We start from the raw sequence: 18,426 nt of genomic DNA on the forward strand, positions 1-18,426 counted from the left end.
AGGTTATATTTTGAAAATAAAGAATGAGTTGGTTAAGGCTGTTAGGGTGTTGTACTAGTGTCCTTATCTCTGAGCCAGGCAAGTTGATTGGAAAATATCTAGGACTGGTCTGCTGAGTTTATAGAAAAAATGATGATCCAAGACCACAAAGAAGGACATTGGTGAGATGAAATGGGACAAAATGTTGTGATGAAGATGAAGATAAAGATTTGCCCCTCCCCTCACGTCTGGGAGTCTGTATTGCCCTCAACAGGCTTTGCATAAAAATTAAATGAATTAGAAGACACACAATGTTAATAAGAAAAAAAAAATCACAAGTCGTTGTCATCCAACTGCAAGAAAAGCACGTGAAGAATGAACAGATTGAACACTGGAAGGAAATAGTGAAAACGCAAGAGAATCTGAAAGAATTGCTAAATAAGGTAATTTGAACTTGCTTTAAATTTACCTAGAAACTAGGAAATAAGGAAAATAAATTGTCTTTATTTGACCATTAAATCTTCCATTTAAGGAAGTTTTCAGTACCTGTTAAAGCATGTGACTGTATCCCTGACCTATGTTTTGATTTGTCTAAAATTCAAAGATCATAAAGCCTGCTCTAGATTAAAATGATACACCACCTCAAACACATCCTCACTCTACACCCAAATACTTAATATCTTTCAGCAGAAGGGGAATCGATTTTTCAATCAATCTGTTTCAAACAGCCTTACAATGGTGGATAATGTAAAAAGATTGTTTGACTATTTAGGAAACCTTCAAATGAAAATGCTCTGCACCTAACCAGAATCTATTCAGGTTTTGTTGAAAGAATATGTTTGTAATTACCTTTCACCTGTAATGATACCTCTTTGATCTCCTTTTGTGATGTGAAAAGTCCATTTAAGTAGTGGATTGAGAGCAAAGTTATCTTAAGGAATTTTTTTTCACTTCCTGGGGGCATGCTTACGTTTATGTGGAAGAAGAATGAAGTTTTAATTGCTAGTCTCATAAACTTAAGCAGGAAAAGATCTTTGAATATGGTTGAGAAATTGTTTTTGAGATACCAACAGTTTTGTGCCTTAAAAAATTCGCATTTTACAGCACTTTTCACTGTCTCAAAGCACTTCACAAATGTAGTCACTGTTGTACTATAGGAAATGTAGCAGCCAGTTTGCATTCAACAAAGTCATAGAAGCAGCAGTGACTTAACAACAAGGTGACTTATATTTTGTGGTGTTTGTTGAGGGATAGATATTGGCCAGGATGGCAGAGAACATCTCCCTAATTTTCTTTGAAATATTATGGAATCATTTATGTCCATTTGAGAAAGCTGTTAGGGCCTCTTGCAAGCAATACAGACAGATCACATAGTTAAGTAGCATAGGTAAGTAAATAATAGGTAAACAGCAGCAAAAACAAAAACACATGTATAGGCGAATTTTAAGAGTTTGAGAGTCCATTCAGTATTTTAGCAACAGTAGGGTAGAAATTGTTTCGAAACCGGCTGGTGCATGTGTTCAGGTTTTGTACCTACTCCTCTATAATAGAGGTTGTAGAAAAACATTGCCAGGGTGAGACAGATCTTTGAGAATGCTGGCGGCCTTTCCTTAACAACGGACCTGGTAGATGGATTCTATACATGGGTTGGCCTTTGTGATTATTTGGGCCGAGTTCACCACTCTTTGTAACCATCTCCGATCTTGAACGGTATAGTTGCCATACCAAGTAGTGATACATCCAGACAGAATGCTCTCGATGGCACACCTATATAAGTTGGCAAGGATATTCGCTGTCATGCCAAATTTCCTCAGCTGCCTGAGGAAGAAGAGACATTGTTGGGGCTTTGTAACCAGTGTGTCTACATGAAGAGTCCAAGAAAGCTCGTTGTGGACGACCACTCCCAGGAGCTTGCACTCTCCACTCGTTCCACCTCTGTGCTGTTAATGTGTAGGGGGGGGGGCATGAGTAACACCATGCCAAAAGTCAATCATGAGTTCTTTGGTTTTGCCGCCATTGAGCGCTAGGTTGTTTTTCCAGGTCTTCCACCTCCTGTCTGTAGTCTGTTTCATCACCATCTGAGATTCGACCGACTATGTTGCCGTCATCAGCGAACTTGTAAATGGCATTAGTCTGATATTTGGCTTTGGAATCATGGGTATACAGTGCGTACGGTAGGGGGCTGAGTATGCACCCTTAGGGGGCTCCAGTGTTCAGTGTTAGTGAGATGAATCTTCACTGATTGTGGTCTGTAGGTCAGGAAACTGAGGATCCATTTGCAGAGTGGGGCTTAGTCAAAGATCACTAAGTTTAGTAATCAGTTTTGAGGGGATAATAGTGTTCTTGAACTTTGAGTTGTATGCATAAGGAACACTTAGCTGATAAATAGCTTTGAGAAAAGGCCCGAAAGGTTGTGTTTTAGTGTCACTGATACTAAAGTCTTCTTCATTAGACTGGAATTGAATTTGCAAGAATGTAAAGTTGAGGTTAAAATCAGTTCAGCCATGATCTTATGATTGAAGGAGCAGGGTTAAGAAAAAGGTAGCTTATTTTTATTTGTACGGTTTGAACGCCATTGAGCGCTAGGTTGTTTTCGGGGGTTCACATGCAGCAACTCAGTATTTTTTTTACTGTGCACACTGAAGACACAAGACATAGGAGCAGGCAATTATACAGAGCTGCAGAGTCCTTCAAGACAAAACAAGTGATTCTTTTCCATGGTCCATCCCAATTGAGCAGTACGAACTATTGCTAAAAACCTTAGTGACAATAGAAGGAGCTCACCTAGATGGAACAAAGAAAAATGGAATGTGCCACATCTACAAAACTTGCGACTTAAGTCACTGTAAAACCATTATCCAAGTGAGCAAACTGATAAATCTCACTAACTTCAGGATGGAACTTTTAAGATTCTGTTCACTCAGCTTTTGTAGATAACAAGGAGGTTCGCATGCAGGACGTGATGCACAATATATTAAAGAAACTAATCCATCCATTGATTCTTTCTTCAATGAGAGTTGAAAGCCTTGGCAGTATGAGGAATCGATATCAGGCATTTCTTTCTATGAACATATTTTAACAGTGTTGACTTTACTGTAGATACCTATTAAATCAAAGTTAAGGGAATAAAGAATCATCTGGTCAATTCTGGACACCACAGTGGAGAGGCCACTCCTGGAAATACTATCATAAACAGATGCATCTGCACAGCTAGATTGGACAGGACAAAGTCCAGTAGGATCTTTCCTCTTGAAAGTTTAGCTACTAATTAATGAGCAATCAAAATCAGAGGTGTTCAAGAAGCTATAATTATATGAACACTCATCTTGGATACTTGAGGCGCTACTGAAAATTAAAGCTGTAGGGAGGAGTGAGACCATGGAGGAATTAATAAACAAGAAGAATATCACAACCGAGTTCTTGTTTAACTGTTTAATTTGTCTAGAATTGATTAATGGGATGTGGGGCGAGTAAGGATCAAGTAGCGTGTTTTGGTGGCTTTTCTTTTCAAGAAAAATGTTGTATTGACAGAGAATTGAATTACAAGAGATTATGACAGAGAGAAAAACAGACACATCTACTTGCCATGTTTATGGTGCTTGCACTACTCTTGTATTAATAGCTGCAATGTGCAAAGGGAATGCGTGCTCAACTGACAGAGATACACACTGCACATTCTGCAGATCAGACCCATGACCTTTCCGTTTCAGGAAACTTTCGGGGGATTATAATGCAATGTCAACACCTCTCTGGTGGTAGGAAAAGGGAAATAAGCAATAATGGATTGACCTTGGCATCAATAGAATCAGAGTCATAGAGATGTTCAGCATGGAAACAGACCCTTCGATCCAACCTGTCCACACCGACCAGATATCCCAACCCAATCTAGTCCCACTTGCCAGCACCCGGCCCATATCCCTACAAACCCTTCCAATTCATATACCCATCCAAATGCCTCTTAAATGTTGCAATTGTACCAGCCTCCACCACATCCTCTGGCAGCTCTTTCCATACACATGCCACCCTCTGTGTGAAACAGTTGCCCCTTAGGTCTCTTTTATATCTTTCCCCTCTCACCCTAAACTTATGCCCTCTAGTTCTGGACTCCTCGACCCCAGGGAAACGACTTTGTCTATTTATCCTATCCATGCCCCTCATAATTTTGTAAAGCTCTAAAAGGTCACCCCTCAGCCTCTGACGCTCCAGGGAAAACAGCCCCAGCCTGTTCAGCCTCTCCCTATAGCTCAAATCCTCCAACCCTGGCAACATCCTTGTAAATCTTTTCTGAACCTTTTCAAGTTTCACAACATCTTTCCGATAGGAAGGAGACCAGAATTGCACGCAATATTCCAACACTGGCCTAACCAATGTCCTGTACAGCCGCAACATGACCTCCCAACTCCTGTACTCAATACTCTGGCCAATAAAGGAAAGCATACCAAACGCCTTCTTCACTATCCTATCCACCTGCGACTCCACTTTCAAGGAGCTATGAACCTACACTCCAAGGTCTCTTTCCAGTCTTGTGAGCTCATAGTAAGCCATAGCTTCAACCATTGTGCAAGATTAAAGTTTGAAAAAGTGGGAAGTAATTAAGCCAAAATGTTGCTTGAGCAAAGCATTGAACTTGAACTTCGACATTGCCTTTGTACATTTCGGATTTTAGCATTGCTGTGCAGAACACACTGAAAGTGCAACTGGGAATTTTTACAGGAAGGAAAAATGGACATGTGGGACCAGAGTCAACAATGCCAGTAACTGTGCATCTCTGTAACCATCGGTGGCTTTTAATTGTGAAGGCTAGAATATAATAGACTAACTAAAGTGCATTGGAGCATTCAAATCTAGAGATAACAAAGATAAGAATGAAGTGTTTAGCAAGAGCTGAAGCAGCGTTAAATTCAGAAGATGCCACAGTAACAAAAGCATGTGGTCTTCATGATAGCTGATCTCAGACAAATATAATACTATGTTTGTGAAGTCTTCGTCAGCCTCAGATTTTTCCCAAAGGGATGGACGCAGCAGCTGGGGAGTAGAATAGCAGGGACCAAGGACAATTGCTTTGGTCCCCCTAAATGATTAACCAGCCTCCCAAATGATTAACCAGAAGAATTTTCTGCTCTGCCATAACAGATGTCAGGCAAGGGATTTGGGGATAGTGGATGAATTGAAAAAAAAGGTGGCAAGATACACAGCAAGACGCTATTAATTTACAAATGAAAACAAATGCTGTGCTTTTGGCTAATGCAACACATAGATGGTGAAAAGGAGTGGGAGAAGGATAAACGCTTGGAGAGATTAGATTCCCTACAGTATGGAAACAGGCCATTTGGCCCAACAAGTCCACACCAACCATCCGAAGAATAACCCACCCAGATCCATTTCCATCTGACTAAACCAGGACTCCCGCCCACCCTTTGACAACCCCTTCTCCCGCCTCCCACATCCACCTGGACACCCCGTGCTGGCCTCTTACCCGCCCTCGATCTCTTCATAGCCAACTGCCGCCGTGACATTGACCGCCTCAACCTCTCCACCCCTCTCACCCACTCCAACCTCTCACCCTCGGAACGTGCAGCCCTCCACTCCCTCCATGTGTACATAAAGAAACATAATATGGACTATGTAACCTCATAGTCCCACAACCCCGCACCGCCCGTTTCTACCTCCTGCCCAAAATCCACAAACCTGACTGCCCCAGCCGACCCATTGTCTCAGCCTGCTCCTGCCCCACCAAACTCATTTCTGCATCCCTTGACACGGTTCTGTCCCCCTTAAGAACTCCCCACCTACTCCCCACGCCCTCCACCTCCTCCATGATTTTCGCTTCCCCGGCCCCCAACGCCTTATCTTCACCATGGACATCCCTCATCACGAAGGCCTCAAAGCTCTCCGCTTCTTCCTTTCCCGCCGAACCAACCAGTACCCTTCCACCCTGACACCCTCCTTCGACTGAGTGAACTGGTCCTCACTCTTACCAACTTCTCCTTCCAATCCTCCTACTTCCTCCAAACCAAAGGAGTAGCCATGGGCACCCGCATGGGCCCCAGCTATGCCTGCCTCTTCGTTGGATATGTGGAACAGTCCATCTTCCGCAGCTACACTGGCACCACCCCCCACCTTTTCCTCCGCCAAATTGATGAATGTATCGGCGCTACCTAGTGCTCCCACGAGGAGGTTGAACAGTTCATCCACTTTACTAACACCTTCCACCCCGACCTCAAAATTTACCTGGACCGTTTCAGACTCCTCCCTCCCCTTCCTAGACCTCTCCATCTCTATGTCGGACGACCGACTCAACACGGATGTATACTATAAACCGACTGACTCCTACAACTACCTAGATTGCACCTCTTCCCACCCTGCCCCCTGTAAAAACGCCATCCCATATTCCCAATTCCTTCGCCTTCGCTGCATCTGCTCCCAGGAGGACTAATTCCAACACCGAATAACTCAGATGGCCTCCTTCTTCAAAGACCGCAATTTCCCCTCAGACTTGATTGTCAATGCTCTCCACCGCATCTCCTCCACTTCCCGCTTCTCCGCCCTTGAACCCCGCCCCTCCAATTGCCACCAGGACAGAACCCCATTAGTCCTCACCTACCACCCCACCAACCTCCAGATACATCGGATCATCCTTCGTCATTTCCGCCACCGCCAAACGGACCCCACCATCAAGGATATATTTTCCTCCCCACTCCTATCAGTGTTCCGGAAAGACCACTCCCTCCGCGACTCCCTTGTCAGATCCACACCCCCCACCAACCCAACCTCCACTCCCAGCACCTGCCCCTGCAACCCCAAAAAATGCAAAACTTGCACCCACACCTCCCCCCTCACTTCCCTCCAAGGCCCCAAGGGATCCTTCAATATCCATCAGAAATTCACCTGCACCTCCACACACATCATTTACTGCATCCGCTGCACCAGATGTGGCCTCCTAGACATTGGGAAGACAGGTCGCCTACTTGCAGAACGTTTCAGAGAACACCTCTGGGACACCCGCACCAACCAACCCAACCGCCCTGTGGTTGAACACTTTAACTCCCCCTCCCACTCCACCAAGGACATGCAGGTCCTTGGCCTTCTCCATCGCCAGACCAATGCAACACGATGCCTGGAGGAAGAGCAACTCATCTTCCGCCTAGGAACCCTCCACCCACAAGGGATGAATGCAGATTTCTCCAGCTTTCTCATTTCCCCTCCCCCAACCTTTTCTCAGTCCCAACCCTCAGACTCAGCACCGCCTTCTTGACCTGCCGCCTTCTTGACATGCAATCTTCTTCCCGACCTCTCCGCCCCACTCCCTCTCCGGCCTATCACCCTCACCTTAACCTCCTTCCACCTATCGCATTCCCAACGCCCCTCCCCCAAGTCCCTCCTCCCTACCTTTTATCTTAGCCTGTTTGGCACACCCTCCTCATTCCTGAAGAAGGGCTTATGCCCGAAACGTCGATTCTCCTTTGATGCTGCCTGACCTGCTGTACTTTTCCAGCAACACATTTTTAAGCTCTGATCCCCAACATCTGCAGTCCTCACTTTCTCCCACCAAACTCTAAGGGCAATTTAGCATGGCCAATTCACCTAACCTGCACATCTTTGGAGTGTGGGAGGAAACCCAAACAGACAGGGGGAGAATGTGCAAACTCCACATAGACAGTCGCTCGAGGCTGGAATCGAACCCAAGGCCCTAGTGCTGTGAGGCAGCAGTGCTAACCACTGTGCCTCCATGTCCCCCCAATGGGGTACTAATGGTAAGGGTGCAGGAATGGGCAGAAGAACTGTTGCAAGTGAAACTGATAGGAGTAAGATATCCTTAGTAGCCACACACTCAGATGACAAGCAACATGAATTTGACTGGGAAAACACTACTTTTATAGGACAAGCCAAACAGAGAACAGCCAGGGAATTCCTAGAGGCATGGCACTCATCCACAGATTCAATCAATAAGTACATTGACCTGGACCCAATATACCGGCCACTGCAGCGGACAGCTGGAACTGACAACTGGAAGCAGCAGATACAAACCACTATAAATTTCGGAGGAAACATCATAGAAGCGCTTCACAGGAGGCTCCCATGCACTGAGGATGTCACCTAGACAGGGGACGAAACGTCTGCAACACAAATTCCCAGCTCGGCGAACAGAACCACAACAGTAAGATAATGCGATTACAGTCCCAAACATTCAACAATGGCAGAAAGATATGGAGAAGGATAACAAATGCAGTTGACAGACCAAAGAGGGAGTATTTACTGTTGTCAGCCACCTGTGGAGAGATTTCTGACTGATAACAACTGTTTCAATATGGTGATAGAAATTCAAAAATTGAGTTCCAGGAAAAGATGAAACTAATTTGTAGATGAAAGCAGTGCAGATGCTGTAGTCTTCATGGACTTCAGTAAGGCTTTTACAATATCTCATATGGCAGGCTGGCTAAAAAAGGTAAGAACCTGCAGGATCCAGGGCAATGTGGCAGATTGGATCCAAAATTGGTTTTGGGACAGGAGGCAGAGGATGATGGCTAAAGGATGTTTTTGTGACTGGAATCCTGTATCTAGTAGGCTACCACAGGGTTTCGTGCTTAATCTATTTCTGTTAGATTGTATGTTAATGGACTCGATGTGAATGTCGAATGTAGAAGTCTGCAAATAATAAGCAATGATAGCATGATAAATAGCTAGGAGGAAAGCCTTAGACTATAGAACAATGGCAAATGCAAGTTAATCCTGAAAAGTGTGGATGATGTATTTTTGGAGGCCAAATAATGCAAGGGAATACATGTTGACTGGTCGGTCTCTAGAACGTACACACGATCAAAGGGACCGTGGTGCACTATTCCATAGGACAGGTTATGAATGGATTTGTGATACTTATCATTATTGATCAAGACATTGAATACAAGAGCAAGGATTTGATTTATTATTGTCACATGTACTGACATACAGTGAAATGTATTATATTGCAGGCTAACGAGACAAATCATACCCTTAAATAAGTACATCAGGATAATAGGATAGAATGCAGAGTATAACATTACAGCTACAGAGAAGGTACAGAGAAAGAGCAATTCTTAAAAAATGAGAGGTTTGTTCACAAGTCTGATAAAAGTGGGGAAGAAGTTGTTCTTGAATCTATTCATTATGATAGAGTTATACACACATTAAATATAAACCCAATAACTGCAGATGCCAGAAACCAAGTTATGTTTTTGCTTCTGAACATAATGTTAATTAGGTCACAGCTGGTGCAACACACAATGGGGAAGCTATGATTGCACAAGATGCAGAGGAGATTCACCGGATGTTGTCTGGGATGGAACATCTCTGATGAGACCAGATAGGCTGGGGTTGTTTTCCTTTGAGCACAGAAGGGAAGGGGGACCTCATTGAGATCTACAAAGTTAGGAAGGGGCATAGATAGGAGGGAGAAACATTTTCCCCTTAGTAGAAGGGTCACAGTTTTGAAGGTAAGATGCAGGGTTTTAGATGAAGGTTCATTTTTCCATCCAGATTGTGAATGATGATTTATGAATGATCATTTGTTGTCACTTGTATTCTGCAATGAATGACATGGTAAAATACAGTGAAAAGCTTCAACTGTTGCCACCATCTGGCGTCATTCGAATATTTGAAAGGTTAAAAAAAAGACGAAAGAGTCCATCTTTGCTGTGCCGCCTCCATCATGAATCCTGATCCGAGGCGGCCAACCAATGACACCCAGACCGTTATCGCTGGGTCAGGATGCCGGTACCGCCATCTTGTAACTCAGGAGGTGGCTATCCGAAACTCATAGCATTGGGTGGAGGTGGGAAACCTCAAGATATTTAAAGGAGTAAACACCACAACGTGCAAGGTTACTGATGAAGTGGTGGAAAATGGGATTGAAGTACTGTAGATGGATGTTTGACAACTGGCGCAGCCACGACTGGCTAAAAAGGTCTCGTTCCATGCTGTACTATTCCATAATTTCAAAATTGGCTGCACATTCAAGGACCTGGGAGGAGAATGATGGGAGTTTAGAGGTGTTACATTTGTTTGCAAGGCTGGTGGGGGGGGAGGAAAGGTTGGTTTTGAGGAGATTCTGAAAAGAATGACATCGATTTCAAGGTGAGACGAAACGGTTAACAGCTTCAATTGAAATGAGGAGCACAAGGGGTCTCGTTGAGAAGATAGGCGAGAAACTAGTAAACAAACATGACATCTTTTTACATACAATTATTCCTCCCTTTCGCTGCAGAAAGCTGTCTCCGATATAAATGTTATGTTGTCCCTCGCGAACCGCTGACAACGTCATGCCCAATCACATGACCTCCCCCCGTTTGGACAGCGAGCTACCCGCCTCCGCGCATGCGCAGTACCGACGTCACCATCCGCCTATTTCCCGCGTCGTGCCCACTGCCCGTGCATGCGCAGTATGCAATCTCCTCGACGGTTAGTGAAGCGAGAGGAATATTTGGTTGCCGTTTGTGGGGGGATTTCATTGAGAACAAGCTTGACAGAAAACAAGAATTATGTGGCCTACGCTCAGTCGCTCCATCCCAGTGTTTTCGGCGCATTTATTGCCGGTTGCCTGTTCCCATTTCCTTCGCATGTAGTTGCTGCTCGTTTTTCGTGCCATCGTCACTTTCCGACAAACACGTCGCCCTAAGATGGCAATTCGCTCAACATGGCGACGCACCCATGAAGTTGTTGTGGCATGACTAACAGTAGATCAGTCCCAGAATGAAACAATTACATTTACATTGCACTTTTCACGCCACGTGACTCTTGTTACAATCGAATTTTTTTTGAAGGAAAAAGCGCATAATGAAGTTGCACCTTCTTTGACGAATGTAGGTAGCCATTCCCCACAAAAGGGATTGCTGCTGCAATGTAAAAGCTATCAGTAGTTTGAAAGAAGCACTTCAACTTTGCTAACAAGTGATGGAACGTTTGAAGAAACTTGCCAACACGGTATTTTCATCGCACGTTTCATTCTTGCATGTCAGTACCTTTCGCGAGATGAAACGAAAAGCCTCGGCAAAGAATCTCTCAACTCCCCCACCCTCGGAGCAGAATTCGTCAAAAGTGATTTTTTTTCATTTCCTTTATAAGTTCTCAATATCCTAAAGTGCTTTGCAGTCAACAATGCAAATTTTTAAGGGCAACCACTGGAGCAACAACAAGCTTCACTGCACAGCAATAGGATAACAGATTTTATTTTATATGCTGTTGAGTAAAAGATAAATATTGACCAACATCTAGGTGGAGCAAAGCCAATGGGAGCAGTAATGTGATAAGAAAGAAAGTAAAAGGGCCTTTTAAAATAGCAGAATAATGAACAGCTAATCTGAAAGCAAAAAAGAACAAAATATTAAGATGACACATGCAAAAGAAAATAAGGTGCTGGTAAGACCACACTTGGAAGATTGAATAGTTTTAGTCTCCTAAGAATCATACAGTATAGAAAAGGCCCTTTGTGCAGTACCACCAAAAATACACTCCTGTCTATACTAATTGCACAGCCTTGAATATTATGATACAAGTGTTCATCCAATTACTCGTCTAAGGAATGATATACTTGCATTGGAGATGGTACAGAAAAAGGTTCATTAGATTCATTCTAGATATGGAGGGATTTTCTTGCAAACAGAAGTTGAGCTAATACTCATTGGAGTTTAGAAGAATAAGAAGCGACCTTTTTAGAAGATTGAAGCTCTCCCCTTAACTGTCTTCCCAAACAGTGCTCCTGATTCCCACCACTCTATGGGTCAAAAATATTTTCGTAAAATCCCCTCTAAACCTCCAGTCTTTCACCTTAACATTATGCCCATTTGTTATGGACTAGTATGTTTTCGCATTTGCTCATCTTGCACCGGACCAAGAGTTTCTTCTCTAGTGGTACCGAACAAATGCTCCTGGCCTTCCGTCTTAAATCATAGTCTCACTTCCAAAAACCAACAAATGGAAAGGGGGTCCTATTCCATCATTCCTAGCTGGAGTGTTCAGGCAATCAGCATGCTTTGAACGCATTGTGTTCAAAGTAAAATGTTTAAGACTCCCAAGACACTCCATTAAGAGCATCAAGGGAGTGCCCAGAGACAGGGTCTGGGACAGGAGGCATTCCAAAATTCAACCATGCGCTTTTCGAACTGCAGCAGCTTTAATATATGCTACTCGAGCTGCAATTAACACAGCTTCTGGCATGAGACCACCAATGGATCCTTGTTAAACGATTTAAAGTATACTCATTCTAATTACAATGTCTCAAAATCATCTTGTATTGTCATTACCTTCCCAGTTGACATTGGGTAATTTGTACACTTGCTGCCTTACTTGGAATACTAAGAAAGTTTTGCAGCTTGAAATTCAAGTGCAGTATATTGTTGAGCTCTGCAGTACAATGTCACTGTAAGAGGGTGTATGAGAGACTGAGTAGCTCTGAGAAACTAACAAGGAAATTTCCTGACAACAATTTTCTGATTGGTTGAGCTGCACAGAGTGGAAAACCTGCAAGTGCTAAGAGCAGCAGAGGTGAAAAAGAGACATCCACAACTTGCAGATAGAAAGTATCCATCTATTTGTAAGGAAAAGAAAAACCAAGACAACTTAAAATAATTCATACAAGACGATAATTCATCTGACCAATCATCAAATTGAAGAACCACTATGATCATTGTAAAAATCTAAAGAACCATGTGAAATAAAAAGCCTTTAAACTTTATAGTTTAGACTTTTGACCACCTTGCTAATGTTCTTTTTCTACCTGTAGTATGTATGAAATCATTTGTCTTTTGTCCCTTATGTTGATTGTTTGCATGTTTGAGATTTTGAAGAGCTTAAGCCAAATAAATTAGAAATGCCCTGCAAGTTTTGAGAAGATTTGTTGCTCAGGTTGTAAATTTGATCGCTGAGCTGGTCGGTTTGTTCTCAGATGTTTCAGGACCATGCTAGGTAACATCAGTGAGCCTCCATTGAAGCACTGGTGTTCTCTCCCGCTTTGTATTTCTGTGTCTTGGTCTGTTAAGGTGAGTGATATCATTTCCGGTTCTTTTTCTGAGAGGTTGGTATATAGGGTCCATATCGATGGAGTTCCAGTTTGAATGCCAGGCCCCTAGAAATTTCCGTGCGTATCTTTATTTAGCCTGTCTTAGGATGGATGTATTGTCCCAGTCGAAGTGATGTCTTTCTTCATCTGTGTGTAAGGGTATTAGTGATAGTTGGCCATGTCTTTTGGTAGCTAGTTGGTGCTCGTGTCTCCTGGTGGCTACTTTCCTGCTGTTTGTCTGATGTCGTGTTTGTTGCAGTCTTTGCAGGGTATTTTGTATATTGCATTTGTTTTGTTGCAGTCTTTGCATTTGTTTTGTTGGTTTTGGTACAGGGTCCTTTAGGTTAATCAGTAGCTGTTTCAGTGTGTTGGTATGTTTGTGAGCTACCATGATGCCAAGGAGTTGCAGTAGTCTGCTTGTCATCTCAGAGATGTCTTTGATGTATTGTGGAATGTGGCTAGGGTCTCTGGATGTATCATGTCTTCTTGTTTAAAAATTGGCAAACTGTACTTATTGTTCTTGAATACATTGCATTGGTATTCTTTTGCGGTTGCTCGTAGTTCCTAGGTGTTGCAGTGTGTTGTGGCTCATTTAAATAATGTTCTGATGCAGCTCAGTTTGTGGGTGTTGGGATGATTGCTCTTGTAGTTGAGTATCTGGTCTGTGTGTGTTGCTTTCTGGATACGATGGTCTGCAACTCTCCATTGGCTGTTCGTTCCACTGTGACATCTCAGAAGGGGAGTTTGTTGTTCTCTTCCCCTTTGGTGAAAATTTATACCAGTAAGGATTTTGTTAATGATGTTGTCGGTTTTCTCTAATTTGTTCCATTTCGTGATGACAAAAGGTGTCATCCACATAGCGGACCCAAAGCTTGGGTTGGATCGTGGGGAGGGCTGTTCATTCTAATTTCTGCATAACTGCTTCTAGGAATCCTGATACTGGTGATCCCATGGGTGTCCCATTGATTTGTTTGTAGGTCTTGTTGAAGGTGAAATGGATAGTGAGGCACAGATCTATTATCTTGAGGATGTTGTCCTTGCTGATGGAGTTTGTGCTGTCTGGTGTTTGTGTCCTTGGTTCATCTAGTAGTGAGGTCAGTGTATCTTTGGCTAGGCTGATGTTAATTGATGTGAATAGGGCAATGACTTCATCAATTTCTATGTTTTTGATGCTGTTCAGGAATTCTTGGGTGGAGTGGATGGAGTAGCGTGAGTCTTCTACTATTTCAGTTTACGTTGAAGTTCCTTTGCTAGTCTGTATGTCGGTGTGCCGGAGAGCAGCAGACCAGCATCTACAGGAAAGCAACACGCAGAGACCAGATACTTAACTACAAGAGCAATCATCTCAACACCCACAAATGGAGCTGCATCAGGACATTATTTAAATGAGCCACAATATACTGCAGCACCCAGGAACTACAAGCAGCCGAAACAAAATCTTTTTAGAAGAGAGCATCGGACACACACCAACCACCATCAATCACATTACCAACGAAAACATCATGAAGCTAGTGGACCTGTGCCTCACCACCCACTTCAATTTCAACACCATAGTCTACAAACAAACCAACAGCACACCCATGGGATCTCTGCTGTCAGGATTCATAGCAGAAGCGGTAATGCAAAGACTAGAACAAACAGCTCTACCAACCATCAAACCAAAAATCTGGGTCCGCTATGTAGATGACACCTTTGTCATCACAAAACGAAACAAGATAGAAGAGACATTTAACATCATCAACAACAGGCATAAAGTTCACCAAGGAGGAAGAAACCGACAACATTCCTGGATGTCACAGTCGAAAGAAAGGACAACGGAGAACTACAAACCTGCGTGTACAGAAAACCGACAACACTGACCAAATACTTAACTACACCAGCAACCATCCCAACACACACAAATGAAGCTGTACCAGAACAATATTCCAACGAGCCACCCACACACTGCACACAGATGAACTTCGGAAAACAGAGGAGAACCACCTATACAATGTATTCAAGAAGAACAGACACTCAAATAATACAGTGCGCAGATTCCTCAAGAACAAACCATGACAAGCAGACCAAACACAGCCAGAAACCCTAACCACCCTTACCATACATCAAAGAAGTTTCAGAAATGACAGCCAGACTACTAAGACCCCTCGGAATCCTAGTAGCACACAAACTCGCCAACACTCAAACAAAAACTAACAAACTTAAAAGACCCAGTACAACGCAGACATGCCAGAGAATTCCTAGAAGCCTGGCACTCCAACCACAATGCCATAAACAAACGCATAGATCTAGATGCCATCTATCAACCCCTCAGAAAATGAACAGGAAATGACATCACCACAAACCCCAGGAACCCCATCCAGGAGAAAGATATAAATAAAATGCAGGAGAAAACAGCTTCGTTTCACTTGGAGGTCGCCACTAATGATGTTAGCCAGGTAATGAAACGTCTGAATATCAAACCTACAGCTCAGCGAACAAACCTACACCCTAAAAAACCCTATACAACATATTCAAGAACAATGGGTACCCAATAAGCACAGTTCACCGATTCTTAAACAACAAACCAAAACAAGAAGACACAACACGCCCAGAGACTCTAGCTACACTACCATACATCAAAGACATCTCGAAGATGATGAGCAGACTACTACGACTCCTAGGCATCATGGTAGCCCACAAACTTACCAAACACATTAAAACAGAATCTAAAGGACCCTGTACCAACAACTAACAAAACGAATATCATATATAAAAGACTGCAACAAATACTACAGCTGACAGACAGGCAAGAAACTAGCCACCAAAAGACATGACCAACTATCACTAGTATCCTTACACACAAACGAAGAAGGACACCACTTTGACTGGGACAAGTCAACTATCCTCGGACAGGCTAAACAAAGACACACATGGGAATTCCTAGAGACCTGGCATTCAAACTGGAAATCCATCAACAAACACATCGATTTGGAGCCCATTTACCAACCTCTCAGAAAAAGAACTGGAAATGATATCGCCCACCTTAACAGACCAAGGCACGTGAATAGAAAGTGGGTCAGAACACCAGAGCTTCATTGGAGGCTCACATGATAATATGTGGCATGATGATGAAATGTCTGAGAACAAATCTACCAGCTCAGCGAGCAAACATACAACATAGAAATTGCCTCTTTTCACTTGTCTGAACTGCCTTTGTACTAAGGAGCAGTCAAATTGGTCACTTTGGTGGCATCATTGGTATTTTATGCATTTTGTTGCTTTTTGTGGAACAGTGAGACATTTTCTGTGCACTCTTCCCACTTAACAGCCAACATCCCCAGCATCAAGGCATTGACCACCTTTGATCAGTGATGATGGGCTGGCACATCATCCGCATGACCAACAAAAGCAGGTGCTCTACTCCCAGCTTTGAAATAGCATATAGGTTTGCTCGCTGAGCTAGAAGGTTAATTTCCAGATGTTTTGTCACCCTAAATAACATCTTCAGTGGGCCGCTGGGCAAAACACTGCTGATGATTCCTGCTTTCTATTTTTATGTTTGGGTTTCTTTGGGTTGGTGATGTCATTTCCTGTTCTTTTTCTCAGGGGGTGGCAGGTGGGATCTAACTTGATCAACACATCAAGTTAGACCCCATTTACCACTCCCTGAGAAAAAGAGGAACTGATCACCACAGGAAATGGCATAACCAACCCAAACATATAAATAAAAAGCAGGAATCATCAGCAGTGCTTTGCCGGAGGCCCACTGAAGATGTTACCTAGTAGGGTGACGAAACGTCTGGAATTGAATCTTCCAGCTCTGAGCAAACCTACATCTAGAACCTCAATCTGAGCTACAAATCTTTTCAAAACTCGTTTGAAATGGCAGGCAAGCTCCAGATGTGGTTCAGTGATACCCTCAAGACCTCACTGATGAAGTGCTGCAATCCTATGGACATGTAGGTATCACCGGCCTAAGATTGTCCAAGATAGAGGAGGAGCATCTGGGAAGCCATCAAGACAAGTGGGTCTCGATGGAATGCTGTTCGGAAGATCGGTGTGGATTCGATGGGCTGAATAGTCTGCTTCCATACTATAGGGATTCTATGAGCACTGTGACTTACCATTGGGAAAAAGCAGAAACCAGGTGTTAACAGTGAAAGGAGCATGCTGCCACACCAAACCACCATTCGGCCCTTCCCATGACCACCACCTGCCCCATATGTAACAGAGCCTGCAGTAGCCACATTGGTCTGTACAGCCACTAATGGCCTCACCCTGAGAGTGGAAGAGACTCATTTTCATTTGTGAGGGACTGCCAATGAATGAATGAATGAGTTGCTGCTATGCAGTAGCAGTGAGTGGCGTTCATCACTACACAATGCTGCTGTCAAGTCTAAAGATGTTTGCTTACCACAAAAATGATATATGAAATTTAGTGTCAGTGTGATGCCAGGTATGTAGGTCATAGGTTTCAAAGACTGGCAGCTCAAATTAACAAGATGTCCCTTCTTGAGACAAGCAAGCCCACATTTGCAACAGTATCTGATGTTAGATGGGATTTTGTAATTGGACAACATTTGTTGGATAATCCTTAATGTGAATAATTATGGTGACAACCAATTCAGGAATGTTGAGTTTGCAGTTTGGCAGACGTGTGTACTGGAAACTACAGATTAATATACAGCACCTTGTTCTTTGCAGACAGAAAGAACGTGGATATGCACTGTGTCTGTTTCAACTCAACAAAATAAGCAAGAATCATTTGGTTTACTGTATTTCTCAGGTCAAAACCCTGATCAGTCAGAATTAACCTGGTTGGTTGAAAATTTATCTAACAACAACATGGCTGCTAACAGTCAATCGGTAATGATGGATGCATTCTCCGGGGTTCAGTTGTTAACCAATCAGCACTGTTATGCACCATAATAGTTCACTTTCTTCTTGATTTGACATTCGTGCAAAATTTCTGGATGAGTGCAAAACAAATAAGTTTAAACAAAATGTGTATTTTTTTCCAAGAAATATATCTTTAATTCTGGTCCGGTGAGATCCTTTGATTTTGATTACACCAATGGTGGTCGTGCCTTCGGTTATCAAGACCTTCAGTGTTAACAGATTCCAATACTTCTCTGCCTGTTTCCACCATTAAGATGCTCCTTAAAACATCCCTCTTTGACCATATGTTTTGGTCAGCAGTACTTTTATGCCTCAATGTAGTTCAGTGTGGAATTGATAGAGTCACAGACTTTTTAAAATGTGTCCATAATGGTCTACGCTAGTTGGCAAACATCCATCTATTCTAATCCTATTCTACAGCACTTGGTCTGTAGTCTTGTATGCTCTAGTGTTTTACATGTTCGTTTTAATAGTTCTTCAAAATGTCTTAAGAGTTTCTGCTTCTAACACTCTTTTAGGTGAGTTCCAGATACCCACAA

The 18,426-nt window shown here is 43.1% G+C and overlaps 2 protein-coding genes across 9 annotated transcripts in view; one reads left to right on the forward strand and one right to left on the reverse strand.

Annotated features, from left to right (window-relative positions):
* The window catches only part of acsm3 (acyl-CoA synthetase medium chain family member 3), an 86,929-nt gene that overhangs the window by 65,601 nt on the left and 2,902 nt on the right, over nt 1-18,426 (reverse strand). For 4 of the 6 annotated variants that reach the window (XM_043711941.1, XM_043711934.1, XM_043711940.1 and 1 more), the window contains exon 1: nt 10,196-10,291. The exons of the other annotated variants lie outside the window; for them this stretch is intronic. In XM_043711941.1, coding sequence (XP_043567876.1) covers nt 10,196-10,276 — 81 coding nt within the window. In that variant the 5' untranslated portion in view covers nt 10,277-10,291. Of the gene's footprint in view, nt 1-10,195; nt 10,292-18,426 lie in introns of those variants that run through there. 6 annotated transcript variants of the gene reach the window in all.
* The window catches only part of thumpd1 (THUMP domain containing 1), a 34,127-nt gene continuing 16,019 nt past the window's right edge, over nt 319-18,426 (forward strand). The window contains exon 1 of one of the 3 annotated variants that reach the window (XM_043711947.1): nt 319-422. Coding sequence is in view for 1 of the 3 variants with exons in the window: in XM_043711944.1 (XP_043567879.1) it covers nt 18,345-18,405 (61 nt within the window). In the remaining 2 variants the exon portion in view is untranslated. Of the gene's footprint in view, nt 423-17,952; nt 18,035-18,198; nt 18,406-18,426 lie in introns of those variants that run through there. The other 2 variants (XM_043711946.1, XM_043711944.1) reach the window with 2 other exon arrangements.

This window comes from Chiloscyllium plagiosum, chromosome 21 (genome assembly GCF_004010195.1).
Source record: "Chiloscyllium plagiosum isolate BGI_BamShark_2017 chromosome 21, ASM401019v2, whole genome shotgun sequence".
Lineage (NCBI taxonomy): Eukaryota > Metazoa > Chordata > Chondrichthyes > Orectolobiformes > Hemiscylliidae > Chiloscyllium > Chiloscyllium plagiosum.